The sequence below is a fragment of the Sturnira hondurensis genome, unplaced genomic scaffold (assembly GCF_014824575.4).
Source record: "Sturnira hondurensis isolate 20B ecotype Veracruz unplaced genomic scaffold, ASM1482457v3 Scaffold0004257, whole genome shotgun sequence".
Taxonomy (NCBI): Eukaryota; Metazoa; Chordata; class Mammalia; order Chiroptera; family Phyllostomidae; genus Sturnira; species Sturnira hondurensis.
This window is the reverse complement of record NW_028076888.1, coordinates 1,205,269-1,220,815: the sequence shown is the minus strand read 5'-3', so window position 1 is coordinate 1,220,815 and position 15,547 is coordinate 1,205,269. Positions and strand designations below refer to the sequence as shown.

Genomic DNA, 15,547 nt, shown 5'->3' with positions numbered 1-15,547 from the left:
CATCCATCCATCCACCACCCATCCACCATCCATCCATCCATGCATCCATTCACTCATCCATTTGTCCATCTAGTCATCCATCCATCCATATAGCCTTCTTCTTTCCTTTCTTACTTCATTTGTCTATCCATCCATACGTTTATCCATCTACTCATTTGTTCATCCATTTATCCACCTGTCCATATAGCCTTCCTTTTGTCCTTCTTTCCTTCTATCCGTCCATCCATCCACTCATCCACTCCCACACCCGTTCAGCCAGTGTATATTAAGTACCTGCCCTGTGCCAGACACTGAAGTCAAACAGTGAGCAGGCAGAGAAGGACATTGCAAAAGGGCAGAGTGCATGTTCACTATTTGTTGATTGGAATTTACCCTAAAGACAAGGACATAGGAAGCTGATTGGTATTTAGTCCACCTTAGCTCCTTACCTGGTTCCCTGTGGGCCCTGAATCCAACTTGCTGCCATGGACACTGAGACAAGTGACCTTCAGTGACAGCAGGATGCATGTGGGCAGGAGGGGGCTGCTCCTGTTAGTTATCAGCGGCAAGCAGGAGTTTGGGACAGGTCGCTGGGGGGCGGGGTGAGAGTAGAGCTCGGCCTCTGCTCCACGGTCTCCCCCTGACGGTGTCTGTGGGTCTCCGCCCCAGGTCGGGGGCGGGCAGGAGGGCGCTGGAGGCCAGGTGGAGATCTTCTCCTTGAACCGGCCCTCGCCCCGCACGGTCAAGTCCTTCCCACTGGCGGCCCCCGTGCTCTGCATGGAGTACATTCCAGAGCCGGAGGAGGGGGAGAGCGGAGACAGAGACGGAGATGAGGGCCACACAGCCGCTGACCCCTCGGCTGCGGCACACCCGACCATCTGCCTGGGGCTCCAGGACGGCAGGTGAGGGGCCGGTGGGGGTGAGCGTGAGAGCAGCCAGCGGCAGGCCTGGGCGGGCAGGGTCGGGGCTCCTTTGGTCAGCTTGTTGCCCACCCGTGTTTTCCACTCCTGGTTCTGAGAAGGAAGATGGGGACCAGGGTTGCCCAGCGCGGGAGCCAGAGTGTCAGGAATCTGTGGCACTTCACTGAGACCCCTTGGGGGCTGCTTCCCGGGCAGTGGGGCAGCTACCGTGGGGGCGGGCTGGCATCGGCGAGCCCCTGTCCTCACTGAGCAGTCATCCCGATCTCCTGTGGCCCTCACGCCTGGGAACCACTCCTGTGCTTCCTGCCCCCGTGGACTCGTGTGTGCACACGTTTCATAGACACGGAATCATACAGCGCATGGCCTTTTCTGCCGGCCTCATTCCTCCCTATGGCTGTGAGGTGGGCGCCTTCGCCCCAGGTTTTGGAGAGGACTCAGGTTCAGCAGACCAGGCAGCTTGGCTGGATTCGCACTTGGGTCAGCACCTTCATTGTGCTGCTTCTGGGGGCTCCCCCCCACCCCCCACCGAGTCCTCCACGAGACAGAGTCCAGGGAGGTGCCATTCCCTCACAAGCCCTTCTGAGGGGAAGTCTGAGCCTCCCAAAGGCGGAGCAGAGGCCTGGTCACACTGCAGGGGGCCTGGCTGAGCAGGAGGGAGCCCCCAACCCTTCTCTCTGGAGGGCGAGTTGGGGCTAAGTGAGCCACGTGGGCCTCTCTCTACAGTATCCTGGTCTACAGCAGCGTGGACACGGGCACCCAGTGCCTGGCAACCTGCAGGAGCCCCGGCCTGCAGCCCGTGCTCTGTCTGCGGTACAGCCCCTTCCACCTGTTGGCCGGCCTGCAGGATGGGACCCTCGCCGCCTACCCCCGGACCGGTGGTGAGGATGTGGGGCTGGGGTGGCAGTGGGGGTGGGGGTGGCCCCGGGCCCTGACCGGGAACCAGATTCTGTACCAGAGCGGCTGTGGGAGGCAGGCCGAGGAGGCAGCTCAGAGCTGGGGGTTGGAGGTCCCTGGTCCCCATTGGGGTCCCTGCAGGAATGGGGTGCTCACGACTGCACAGGCAGCTCAGCCCGTTGGCAGGATGAGAGCCGCGGATTCTGGGCTCAGACAGGCCTGGCTTCCTGTCCGGGCTCTGCCTTGGTGGCAGCTGTCACCGTCGGTGAGCGGCTTCTCCTCCTCATACCCTGTCTCTTTGTCTCTAAAACGGGAATAACGGTGGAACCTGCCAAGGCTAAACAGCCCAGTGAGGGCAACGCACGGGGCCTGGCACAGTGAGTGCCCAGTGGAGCCCAGTGTCTTGGTCTCGGTCTCTGTTGTGTTATCGGCCATCAAGGGCCCAGATGGTGACGTCTGCAGGGCAAACTGCGGTCGAGCTGCTGTGTTCTAGAAACCCGGCAAAAGGCTTAATGTCCGCGCATTATCTTAATTGTCACCGCAGCCCTTGAGAATTGCCTCCTCTCTACAGACCCGACACCGAGACAAGGCGGGGAGATGAGGCTTGTCCACAACCTCCCAGATGCTGTGGTCCCTTGTCCCTGGAGGATGATGAGGGCTGGGCGGAGGGGGCAGCTGTCCTGGTGCCCTGGTGCCCCCCGGGAGAGGGCTGGTGGGGCTGAAGCGCTGTGGCCACCAGGTGCTCCCTTCCTTCCTCTCCCTCCCACGAGCCTCTAATTGCTGCGTCATCACAGCCTGTTGCAGGGTTATAAACGGATATTCGTACTGAGCTATTTTTTCGCCACTTGGCACTGTGTTGGTATTTTTAATTAGCTTTTGATAAGGCATTTATAGTTTTTAATTAAAGGGGGAAGAGGGAGGGAAAACGCTCTCACTGTCAGAGCGTGCGTGTGAATGCAACCATCAGCTGGGATCTTCGGAGATTAGCCGAGGGCTTCTAGGGGGGCCTCCACCCTGGGGCCCCCACTGCGGAGAATACTGTGAGCCACACCGCGGCCCACCCTGGCCCCGCTGCTCCTCGGAAGGGGCTGCCTTTGGCCCTTTGCCTCCTGGTTCCTGACTCATCATTTTGGGTGCACAGGTTGGGAGGAGGGGAGGGGAGTGTATGTTTGTGGGGCTGCTGTTTTGTGACAACACCTGTGACACTGGATTAGGGGCCCACGCTGCTCTAGTGCCACCTCCTCTTAACTAGTTATATCTGCCACGACTCCGTCTCCCAGTGAGGTCACATGCGGAGGTACCGGGGGTTAGAACTTCAGCACACGAATTTTTAGGGGACACATTTCAGCCCACAGGGGGGTTTGGATCTAATCACTGGCTTTCAGTCTGGGGTTGGGCCTGGCAGTTGGTCAGAATAAGAAGGGCCATCGAGCACCATTGAATTCCGCACCCTCATTTTCCAGGTGGGAAGGGGCTCCCCGGTCTCAGGGGTGAGCAGAGACCCGACCCTGGCCTAGTTCAGGACTAGGCCCCTCTCAGGCGCAAGGGGGCCTTGGCTTCTCCGAGCAGAGCTAGCAGCCGTCTGGCCTGGAGGGGAAGGTTGAGGTGCCTTTCCCACCTGGCCAACATTTGTCCACCAGCTGTTTACTGAGCACCTACTATGCACTGTGGATATGGTGGCCAGTGAAACAGATGTGACCCCACCCTCACAGAGTTTATAGAGGGAGACAGAATTGGTCAAGTGAGCGAGCCGGGTGCTTATGGTTATGTCTCATGCTGGGGCCCTAAGGGAGGAGCAGGGTATCAGATGAGAGCCCGACCCTCCTGGACATGAGGTGGGCTGGTCAGCAAAGGGCTCTGTAGGGAGCAGGACCCAGACCTAAGTCCTGAAGGAGAAGGGGCTGGGCACGTGAGGAGTAGAGGGAATGGTGCTCTGGGTGGAGAGATCAGCGTGCGCAAAGGCTTGAGGCAGGAGAGGCTGGTCTGGTGGCGGAAGCCAGGGGGGAGGCCGTCTTGCCAGACAGCAGCCAGAGGACCAGGTGGCAAGAGGGAAGGTCTGGGAGCAGACGCTGTGTCCTGGGGGCCTTGGGCTTGTCTCAGTCGATGGGGAGTAGAGGGTGGTGGTGGAAGTGGCTGAGCATTGTGTGTCCTCTGGCCAGTGGGCAGGAGTGGAAGCAGGGAGACTGGCTAGGAGGCTGCTGCAGCCACGGACAGCTGGGCAGGAGAGCCTGGGTCCCTCTCCTCCTGAGTTAACCCCTGTGCCTCTGGTTGGCTCTGGCCAGAGAAACCTCTGGGGGAGGGCTTGCCGGGTGCTGCCCCGTCCTGTGGTGCTCTGCAGACGTGGCCGGGGTGGGAGGGAGGCTCTGAGGACATGATGCATTGGGTTGGGGGTCCTCTCCATCGCCTTTTCCCTGGGCTACGTGTGGCTGGGACTGGGGTCATCAGCTGTGCCCATGACTGAGTTGTGGAACTTCTGCCAGACTCTCCAAGGCCGTGGATACCCCTCAGATACCCCTGCTCCATCCCAGCCCCATAGCGGAGCAAGGAGCTCCGTGCCTGCAGAACTCACCTCTGGTGCCCCCTGGTGGCTGGAGGGCCTGGGGATTGTGAATGACCCAGACCTGAATTCTGGGCTTGGAGCTGGTGTAAGATGGGAGGTTACCATCCTGCCTTGGATTGGCTGAGACCAAGACCGGATGAAACTGGCGTTCCTGGCCCACGGTTTGGCTCATTGCAAGAGGGCAGGACGGGAAATAGTAACCTGGGATTTGCCTGAGTCCTGGAGGATCTGTGGAGTCAGCAGCTCAGAAGCAACTGAGGAATCCAAGGCACCAGGTCCCTTGGAGTCCTGAACTGTCAGAGCCGGAGGGGGTCAGAGTGCAACCTCCAGATGGCAGGTGGGGAAACTGAGGTCGAGAGCGGTGTGGCCCTGGTAGTCACTCATTCACTCATTCATAAAATGAGTGTTCGGTGTCCCGAGGTGCCAGGCACTGAGCAGGACACAGGACCCAGAGAGGAGCCAGGCGGCCCCTGACCCCGCCCAGTCCTGTGTTCAGGCAGAGCTCCTTGGATCCCTCCTGTCTCCCCCGTCTCAGAGGAGGCACAGGAGCGTGACCAGGCCTGGGGGCAGGTGCTGGAATGTCCCCGCTTAGCTGCTGGGGATGTGGGGCAGGGGCACCCCCTGCAGGAGGAGCCAGATGATGGAATGGCTGAGGGGACAGGCTGGGGAGTCAGGCTGCCTGGGGTTGAGGTTGGGTCTGTTGCTTCATCTCTTGGAGTCTCAGTTTCCTTACCTGTAAAATGGGATGAAGACAGTGCACCGCACAGGCTGGGTGTGACGGCTGGGTGCGATCAGCCACACCATTGTGCAGAGTGGAGCCTGGGGTATAGACCTGTGCCTGTGACCCCCCGTCCACACAGCTGCTACTGTCCTTGTTTCTGACCTGGCACGGCTGCCCTTTGGGTCCCTCTCCATCTCTGCGACTTTTCTCTGTGTTCTGCCTCGGGCTTCTGCTGGATCTGGACCCCCGAGGGAAACTCTGGGCTTTCTCCTGGGGGGAGGAGGGGCTCCAGCCTCTTGAAGGTGCCTTTGCTGAGACAGGGCCTCCCCCTCTTTGCCTGGCAGTGCAAGAGTGGTGACGGGCCCAGACGAATGGGCTGTCACGCAGGGGGCGGGGGTGTGCGTGTGCATGAGAGTGTGTGTTGTGGAACAGGTGCATGTGCAGCTAAAGCCTGGAGGGCAGGGAGCGAAGTGGAGGGTGGACCCCCCGGCGGGCTGCAGGGGCCTCACCCTACACAGAGCTCATGGTGACTGAGTTCAAAATGTTAGGATTGTGGCCCGTGAGGGCTGGGAAGAACCTTAGAGGTTGGAGTCCTGTCCCCTTGGGGTGCAGATGGGAAAACTGAGTCCCAGCAAAGGGCAGCCTCTTGTTCCAGGGCTCACTGCCCAGTGCGTACTATAGCAATGTAGGTATTACCACAGTTTAACCTTCTCTCCTGGAGTCAGGACATCTTAGAGGTTCTTGGAGAAGCCCCACAGGTGGAGCTATGCTCAGGGCACAGGCGACCCTGGGGGTGTGGCCCCTTGCCCCCACCTGAGGCAGCCATGGCCATGCTGTTCCAGGAAAGTGCAGGCCGAAGTTGCAGGGGTTCCGGTTGCCATCACCACTGTGCCCACGCGGCAGAGCCCCATTTACTAGTTTTTGGGGTGTGGTCCCAGTATCCCCAACAGCTTCCTGGGGAGGAGGTCACAGTCCCTACCTTAGCCATAGAAGCCGGAGCTCCAGCTTCTGGTCACAAGCACTACTCATGTGTGGCCACTTGGGGGCGCTCAAAGCTTTGTATTTTGTGGTTCTGGCGTTCTGGTGGGGGTCAGTGTGCCTGCTTCACAGAGGCCTTGCTGCCTCGTGGTCATTCGCCACTTCTTGCCCCCAGGGATGGCCCCAGAGCCCTTTGGAAGCGTTTGGAACCTGAGAAGGTGGCAGGGGTTGGGGAGGATGGCTCGGGCCAGAGTCTGCTGAGTTTCAGTCCGCTGGGCCTGTCACTTCTGGGGCGGCTTTGGGCGAGTTCTCAGCTCTCTGGTCTCCATCGTCACATCAGTCAAATGGAGGCAACACCTGTTTCCGTGGACTGTTGTGACAAATGACACCGAACAGTACGAGCTGATGAGCAGCGGGCGCCTCCCAGCTGTGGGGTTTGGGCTGGCCGTTGAAACCCTCTCGGTCTCCGCTTCCTCGGTCGTAAAACGGGTAAGAATAGAAGGCACAGGCTGGGAGTTAGGAAATAATTTGTGAAAACAGTGCCCGTCGTGCAGACGCGGAACGGTGTGTGGCGGCCGTTGTCAGCCTCCTTACCGTGCGTGCGCCCGCCCTGTGCTCGACGCCCTGCCTGTTCCCGTTGGTCCCACCGCGTCTGGCGAGGTGGAGGCGCTGTCCCACCCACTTTACAGATGAGGAAACTGAGGCCCAGAGAGAAGTCCCCTGTCCTAGTTCATGCAGGCGTCTGGAGGCCACAGCCAGGATGCTGGCCCAGTCCGCTTCCCACCTGCTTGTGTGTGTGGTCTAGAAAGACCTAGTTGTGTGTTTGCGGGGGGGGGGGGGGGGGGGGGGGGGGGGGGGGGGGGGGGTCCCTGTTCCCTGGCTCTCAGGTGAGCTGGGAGTCTGCAATTTTAAAATAGGATGGAAGGGCAGGAGGCAAACCTGTTTTACGGGGCTGGGGGGTTAGGGAGAGAGGGAGGGCCCTCTCTCGGAGGGGTCGTGGTGCGGGGGCTGCTCTGTCCCCCACAGGCTTGTGCTGCCACGCCCCAGGCAGTGGCTCTGCTATATCCCCTGGCGGCCCCTCCTGGCCTGCAGACAGCTGTGCTCCGTCGGGTCCCCAGCAGCCGGCTCAGAGGAGGCTCTGTGATGGGGCTGCTCCTTCCAGGGCCCCGTGGAGGGAGTGCGGGCTGGCCGGGCGCTGGCACCCCTGCAGCAGGCTCCGTCCTGCCTCCTAGCCCCAGCTGCTGCTGCTGCTGTCCTCCGGGGTGCACCCCACTTCCCCCTCAGCACCCCTTTCCCACCTGCATCCCTGCAAGACAGGGCAGCCACTGGGGTTCTGTGTGACTTAGGAGAAAAGCCAGTCTCCTTGATCACTGCCCGCAGGGGAGATTTCCGGCCTGCCCTTAGGGGAACCGAGTGTTCCCAGGGTGGGTCGGGGGAGAGCTTTGCTCAGTGACAGGCTAGGGCCCCTTGGTTTGTTCAGCTTCAGGGTGGTGGACTGGGGACTGATTTCCTCTTGGGACTTCCTCCCTCCACACCTGGGGCGGTGATGTCTCCGCAGGGGAAAGGTTGGAGATCTTGAGAAAGGTGACAGAGTGCTTTGTAATGGCGAGCAGACCAGGGAGAAGGCAGGTGTGTGGGGGATGAGTGAACAGGAGGGGGAACAAGAGGAGGAGAACGAGGGAGTACAGCCCCCAGGGGATGGCACATCAGTGAAGGCTGATGGGAACAGCCGACACCCCCTGGGAGGAGGGAGAGGGGCCACAGAAACCGGCCAGAGGGCCTTGGGGAACCGGGCTGGGCCCGCTGCTGCCGGCCGTGGCCGCTGGGGGTTGAGGAGTGCTGGACTCTGACCTGCTTGCTCCTTCTCTCCCCAGGAGATGTTCCCTGGAACCTGGAGAGCCCCCCTGTGTGCCTGACCGTGGGGCCAGGGCCCATCCGCACCCTGCTGAGCCTGGAGGACACCGTGTGGGCCAGCTGTGGGCCTCGGGTCACTGTCCTGGACGCCACCAGCTTGCAGACTCAGGTACTGGCCTTTCCTCGTGGCTGGCAGCCCCGCCCACGGGGCCATCGGCTGGGCACACCCTTGCTGACCCTTCTTACCTCCTGCCTGGCACTGCCGTCGGATCCCTGTGTCTCAGGGATCAGAGCCTGTCAGGAGGCCGGGACGTCCCTGCTCTCTGCCCCCACTTGCGTCCCAGGGGCTGCTGTGATGGGGAGGGTCCTGACCGCACCGGGCTGTGATGTGCATCCTCAGTTGTGTCTGTTGCTGCCAGTGCAGGTGCCTGTCCTTGCACTGGTGTCCAGGACCCAGCTGTGCTGAGGGGACGGCCAGTGTGGACGCAGCCGTGCTGAGGCTGGGTTGGGTTCTCCTAATCGGTGTGCAGGTGGAGGCTGCTGCGTCCTGCCTTGGCCCCGAGTGGAGAGCCTGGCCCCAGGGGCTCATCCTGGCTCAGCCTGGGCCCCCGCCTGTCACTGACCAGCAGCAGGACCCAAGCTGCCTCACTGTGCCCCAGGGTCCATCTTGGGGGGCCTGGAGTGAGAGTTGGGCGCAGCTCCCTGAGTGGTGATGTTGGCTGTCGCTTGTTTTGTGTGTATTATCAGTTTGAAATGAGCTGCCACCGGGCCCAGAGTGGGGCTTTGGGTATAGGCCGACCACCAGAACAGCAGGTGCCCCAGGTGAGCTTCCTCGTGAGAGCCATCATTAGTCACCCACAGGGTCATCCCTCGGATGGCCATAGATCGGCCACTCAGCAGCCAGGCAGGAACGCTGATGGAGTCCGGCTGCTGTCCAGTGACCACGGGTGATCAGGGCAGGTCTGGGACTGCAGTCCTGGTTTGGCGGGTGGGGGAACCGAGGCTCAGGGGGAGGCGGGTGAGCCCTGAGGCCCATGGAAGCTCGGGGTGTGGTCTTCTGTGCGCACCTGGCTCCGCACCTGGTCCCAGGTCTGCCACCACCTCCTGGGTGCCGGTGTGGGCCCGTCTGTGAACACGAGCCTTTTCCTCCCGGACAGGGTCCTTTCACTCTCTGAGTCAGATGATGGTGGGGGTGTGTCTGCTCAGCGCGGTCCTGGTGCTAGGGACGGGGAGAGGCACAAGGCCCAGCACCTTGCCTGGGTCAGAGGGTCTGGGTTTGGAGCTCTAATTGTCCTTTGGGGAGAAGTGGTCTGGGGGCTAAAGTGACTCCTGGGACCCCTCAGGGCTGTTTGGGCCACACCTCCCTCCCACAGTTTGACTAGGCACTGCTGGGCCAGGTGGGGGGCCTCTGGGAGGGGTCCTGGGAGGAGCCAACAGGCAGGGAGATGGCTGCCCCCGTGGTCCTCTGATTTCTTGGTCCTCTTTCTCCTGGGTGGAGCCAGATTGGGGCTGAGGGGCCCAGAGCAGCTGCAGCCCTCAAATCCCTTCCCAGCCCCTGGTTTGCTTTATGGGGGGCTTCCGTGCTCCCCCCATTCCAACCTCACCTTTTGTCTCTGAGGTCTTCTTACCTTCTCGGCCTCCTGAGAGGAGAGTGAGCAGGAAGGTTGGCTCTCCCCGCGTCTTTGGGGTCCCGGACTCACCTGGTCTCAAGCCCCTTGGCAGGAATAGGGACTAGGCTCATCAGTGTCTCCTTGGCCTGCCCTGCTGCGGCCCTTCCTGAGCGTCCTCACGCTGTCCTCACTGAGGCCCAGTGTCCTTGCTGCCTTCTCCTGTGCAGCCTGCATAGGCCCGACCCGGCCCCGGAGGAGAGCGGTGGTGAACAGGGCCGTTCAGCCAGAGCTGTGCACTGGGGCCTGGCTTAGGCCAGTGGTGGGCAGGGCAAGGGGTCCCCATGCCACCGTCTTGGGGCCACCAGTGGGAGGCGGAGACACTCCTGCCCCTGGGGGGCCTCCAGTCTAATGAGGGAGACAGAGCCGGTTCCCGGGACTGATGGGGGCGGACACGGGAGAGCTGGGAGCCGAGTGGGGATGGGGCGGGGCAGAGGGCATTCTCAGCACTGCCGCCTGGGGAATTAGACCCTCCTCTCAAGGAGAGGTCCCCTGGGCACCCAGTCCTCGGATGTGTGCGGTTTGCCAGCAGCTGCTTCAGATGGGACCGGGCTCTGCCCCTGCCAAGCTCTTAACCCCCAGACAAAGCATCGAGCCTCTGGGGTCTCGGTTACCTCGTCTGTGAAATGGGATAGTCGTGTAAAGCTACCCAGAGGAGTGAAGGAGAATGTGTATGCCAAAGGACTGTCCCACACGGTGCCTGACACAAAGTGGGTGCCCCAAAAACACCACTTAGCAGTGTAATTATTTATCTCACTTAAATCCTCATCGCTGAGGCCTGTAGATTATTTGGAAAATTGAGCTGCTTCCTTAGAGTCCCTGTGGGTGGGAATGTGTCTATATTGCCTCGTGGGCCTGCCCTCCTCTCCCCCCACCCGCAGGGCTGCTTCCGCCTGCCCACAGCTGCCCTAGGACCTGGAGACGGACAGTGGGAAGCACCGGGGCCTGGGCAGGGCGGGGCCCCGCCCACCTCTCACCCCCTTCTGCCCCTGGCCAGCCACAGGGCAGTCAGGTCCAGGCCCCGCATCTCAGCTCTGGCCCCACTGTCCCAGGGCCGAGTGGCCACCGGGCTCCAGCTTGGGGCTGCGATGCTTTAAGATTAGCTCTGGACGGAGCACTCTTACTTACAGAGGGTTTCCACACGGCCTTTTACCTGCTTCGCACACCATGGAAGGTGTGGGAAATTGCTGGGTGTGGGGGGACGGATGCAGGAAAGGGCGGTGAGGGGGGCTTCGAAGCGGGGCCAGAGGGAGCGGGCACCGGGCCTGCAGCCAGGGAAATTGGAAGGTTTGTGTGGGCAGCTTGCCTTCCGCACTCACGATCCCCGGGCACAGTAACAAGGTGATTGCCATGCATGTTTAATGAAGCCACGCTCCGTGCTGCCGGGGATAGAGAGGAAGCCTCCCACCCCAGTGCCCCGGCCGGGAAACGGCGCGGTCTGGCTGCTGCTAATGACCTCCCGGTCTGCACAGCCACCCGCCCCACATCTGTCTCCTCTCGGTGCCTCACAGCCAGCCAGCCACCCGGGAGGGGGCCGGAGCTGGGACTGCTGTCTGGGCCGCGGGGGGCCTCCGACGCAGGTGTGCTTGGGGCTCGGCACCTGCAGGGCGGGGTCCTTGCGAGACCTTTGCCGCAGAATGCCTCTCTTCCGAGGGAGGGCGTCACCCCAACCCTCCCCCAGGCTCCAGAAACTGCCCTCTGGGGCTGTGAGATACAGCTGCCCAGGGCTCCAAGCCTGGAGGAGTGTATTGCTGGCTCCTGTGTCTCTGGCCCAAATCTGAAGACCCAGGGAGTTGATCTGAGGATTGTGTTAACTCCAAGGAGCTCTCTCCCCCAGGAAGCAGGAGTAGCCTATAGTACTGAGTACTCATGTGGACCCGGTATGGGTTTTAGTACTTTGCATGAGTTAACTTACTTATCCTCAAACCACTCTCTGAGGTGAGCGTTGTTATTCTCACTTTACAGATGAGGGAACAGAGGCACAGAGAGGTTAAGTGACTTGTGCAAGGTCACACAGCGGGAAGGGAGGCAGAGGTTGGGATCTGGGCATGGGCATTCCACACCTGAGTCTGCTCTTAACCTTTGTGCTGGTCGCCCTGGTAGGCTGGAGGCTCAGTCCCCTTTGGGCCGCATTGTCCCCTGCAGTTTCTGTGCCACCAAGTGTTTAGTCTTGGGAACTGTCGTTGCTTTACACACTTGCTTTTTCCAGCAACACGTCGTCCGGTCCTAGGATTGCGCCCCGTTCACATTTCTCTGCCACTGCCTGTCCAGCTCACGCAGCTCACATGGCAGGGGCGCTGGCCGCGGAAGACGGACAGGTGGTGTCCTGCCTTCCAGGCCCTCGTGTCGGGTGCTGGGGGATAGACCCAGGGGACACCTGAGCTTAGTGGCATGGTCAGTGCCGGCCAGAATGAGGAGGCTCAGTGGGAGCCCAGGGGAGGTACAAGGGGTGCCAGACCCAGCTGGAGGAGGGGGACCCCCGAGGAGGCTGGGCACTGAGGGGTGAGGGAAGAGAGGAGGCGGGGAGGGTGCTCTGGGCAGAGAAGGCCCCACAGGCCAAGCCCAGGCCAGAGACAACCCAATGTGTGTGGGGGCTCCCCAGGGAGGGCCCTCTGGGGTGGGCTCACGCTAGGCTGTCTCCATGAGGCCCACGTGGCTGCTGCTGGCTGCCCCTGACCTTGGTGAGCCTGCCTTCCGAGGCGCAGCGCCCACGGTCCGTCTCCGGGTTTGACGCTTGCCCACCCACTGGTAGTTCAGCTCCCTGACCCCAGAGGAAGCAGCAGCAGGCTGTTGAATAATCATCTGGCTCGCAGGGGCCTGTGTCAATACCGCATCCTCCGGGTTCATTATCGAGATCCGCGGCCACCTTCAAAGTCTAATCCAGTCGTCTGGAGTTCATTTTAACTGGCCGCTGGAGGGGAAAACCGGCTGTGGGATGATTGTTGCATCTTCATTTAAAAAAAACACAAAACTTACCGGAGGCCAGGCTTCGAGGAGGCCCTTGGTGTGTGGGGTGTCTTCCGGGCAGGGGCGGTCTGGGTGCTGGGAGGGCTTGCTCCCTGCTCCCGGGAGGGTGGCTGCGGCAACAGGGATGGGGGCGTGCAGACAGGGCGGGGCCGTGAGTGTACTCTATGTGATTGGAGCCTCTGAGGCTGCAGGGACATCAGCTGGGCCCATTTCACAGATGGGGATGNAAAAAAAAAACAAAACTTACCGGAGGCCAGGCTTCGAAGAGGCCCTTGGTGTGTGGGGTGTGCTCTTCCGGGCAGGGGCGGTCTGGGTGCTGGGGAGGGCTTGCTCCCTGCTCCCGGGAGGGTGGCTGCGGCAACAGGGATGGGGGCGTGCAGACAGGGAGGGCTTGCTCCCTGCTCCCGGGAGGGTGGCTGCGGCAACAGGGATGGGGGCGTGCAGACAGGGCGGGGCCGTGAGTGTACTCTATGTGATTGGAGCCTCTGAGGCTGCAGGGACATCAGCTGGGCCCATTTCACAGATGGGGATGTGGGCTGGAAGGCAGGCCTTTCGCTTGTAGCCCGTGGCCTCGGCTTCCCTGCCATGCCTTTGCCTCTGCTGGTGCCCAGCCTGGAACCCCATTCCCTCCCACAGCTTCCCCTGGGCGGCCCCCTCTCCTTACACAGGTCTCGGCTGCTTCCTCTTTTGCCCCCAGACACAGCCTTGACACATTTCCTGCTGTTATTGTTGAAGTATTGACCAGGGTCTGAAATTTGCCTCCTTGACCGTGGTCCATTGGTGCCTGCCGGGCTGTAAATAAGCAGAGGCAAACAGGACCTGGCCTGTCTCGTTCATTGGTGTGTTCTGGGCGCGGCCCGGCACCTACCCTCAGCCAGTGTTAGGGGGAAGGTGGGGGGTGGGGGGGTTCCCCTTCCTCTCTCCCTAGGCAGGGCCCTGGTGGGCTGGGGGAGTGCACCGAGACGCCGTGCCCATTCTTTCTGGGTGGAAGGCTGGAAATCTGGGCAGGCAGAGGCTCAGGGCGGCTGTGCCAGTTGGAGAAGTGTCCCGGGAGGAGTTGTGCCTTCGAGGAAGCAAGACGGGGAGGCCACCCCCGGAGAAGGCCAGGAGGAATTTGGGGAAGGGCTGGCCAGAGGGCCTCGTGCCCAGCAGGGGTGGGTCCTGGGCCAGGGCAGGTACTACCACGGCGCAGGGGGGTTGGCGGGAGCAGGTGGGTGGGGCGTCAGGGCTCCCGGCCCTGCCTGGTGCCTGTGTTCGGGTTCCAGGCCTGGCTCCTGCCAGCGGGGCTGTTGCCAGGGCCCTCTGGGGAACAGAGCGGTCTTCTCCCAGAGGACCCCACTCCCCCACCCTGGGAGAAGCCCGTCCAGGGCACCACTGCTCCTCCACACGCCTTGGTCACACCCCTGTGACCTGCTGCTGCGGCACCGGCCGGTCTCCTTCACAGCACTGGTCACAGCTGCAGTTTGACATTTTGGGGACGATCATTGAGTTAACCGGACTGACACTCTGTAGGGCAGGGCACGCCTGGTCAGCTCCCATCGCTCCACCGCATCCTGGCGCTGAGACGAGGCTGACGCCTAGTAGGTGCTCAGTGAGGGGCTGTGTAGGCCACAGGGCTTTTACGGTAGGGAAACAGGCTCTGCCTGTGGTGGGTCTGATATGCGTGGGAGGGAGATGCAGGCAGAGCAGTGGCCTGAAGGCTTGCTTTTAACCAGTTTCCGAGCTCGCGGAACACGCCTCCCATGGGCTCCCGACATGCCACCAGCGCCACCAGCACCGATGCCTTTTGTCACTAAGAGCATCAGATGAGAAACTTCTCTGGGATCCTGGGCACCGATGGCCCTTCCCCACCCTTAATTTTCACGTTTAGTGCCCAAACGTAGTTTGCATGTATTAGCTGTTGTAAATCTATCATAACAGTGTGATGCAACATGAATAATGCATCACTGGGCTGTATTAGTTTTCTGTCTCCTATCTTATTTATGACACAAAACGGGTGGGAATTTGCAAAAGCGAAATCCAGGCGCAGGGCTTCTTGGGTAATGGTATGCAAATTGACGTGAGGGTGGAAAGATCCACCAGGTCCTTGGTGTGTGTGTGGGGTAGGGAGGGTGGGGGCTGGGGGAGCTGCCAGGCTAGGCCCTGCTTTGCAGGCCATCCGAGCTTGCAAATTGAGGTCACATTACTCCACAGAGTCATATCAGTTCAGCAGTTTTGCCTTAATTTTGTGTGTGTGTATCTCATCGTTATTGCTGTCATCCTGTTCTTTTTCTTTTTTCAAATTACAAGTAGGCAGGTGAAACTTGAGAAATCGATTTTTCTGAAGGTCTTGGAGACTTCCCTGGAGGCTCTGACAGTAACAAGTTCCAGGAGGGTGAGCGTTTAACAGCAGCATGAAGAATTGAGGTTAGATGTTCAGAAGACCTTCTTTTCAGGAGGCCTGTGAAGGACGGGGTGTGGGTGGATTTGGGGATCCTGGGCGAGCCCTGGGGGACTCAGGACCATGGTTGCCGACTTCGCTCCAGAGTCCAGGATTGCGAGGAGGTTTCTCAGGGCACCTCTCATCTTGTGGGGCTGGGGGTGGCTAAGCGCAGGGCCCCAGGCCCCTTCTCTCCTCCTCTGGGAGAGCGCAGATCTTTCTCATATCCAATATGAGTAGGTCCCTACTCCCCAGTCCCGGAAGATTTACGAGGATGAAAGGATGTTGTGGTCGGGAAAAAGTGGTTTGAAGCTGTTGGCTCAGGAGCAAGTTCTGTGAAGCTGTCGGAGGCAGTAGGGGGCAGGCAGATGGGAGGAAGTGAGTGGGGGGCGGCCCCAGCGTCCCTGGCTCTCAGGGTCTGTCCGTCCATCCCCCCATGTAGCTCCTCCGCCTCTGCTTGCCTCCGTGTCTGCACCGTGTAAGGCAGGGTCACTGCAGAGCTCGCCCCAGGATGAAGCGTGACGCCCGTGGTGCAGAGAGTGAGTGACTGCAGGCCTCGGTCAGGGCCCCGGGGATGCCCAGTGGGTG

General features: G+C 61.0%; 1 protein-coding gene across 10 annotated transcripts in view; it reads left to right on the top strand.

Annotated features, from left to right (window-relative positions):
• ARHGEF10L (Rho guanine nucleotide exchange factor 10 like) overlaps window positions 1-15,547 on the top strand; it is a 157,103-nt gene that overhangs the window by 122,408 nt on the left and 19,148 nt on the right. For all 10 annotated transcript variants that reach the window (XM_037045081.1, XM_037045075.1, XM_037045073.1 and 7 more), the window contains 3 exons: window positions 649-881; window positions 1,623-1,777; window positions 7,927-8,075. In XM_037045081.1, the coding sequence (XP_036900976.1) occupies window positions 649-881; window positions 1,623-1,777; window positions 7,927-8,075 (537 nt within the window). The remainder of the gene's footprint in view (window positions 1-648; window positions 882-1,622; window positions 1,778-7,926; window positions 8,076-15,547) is intronic.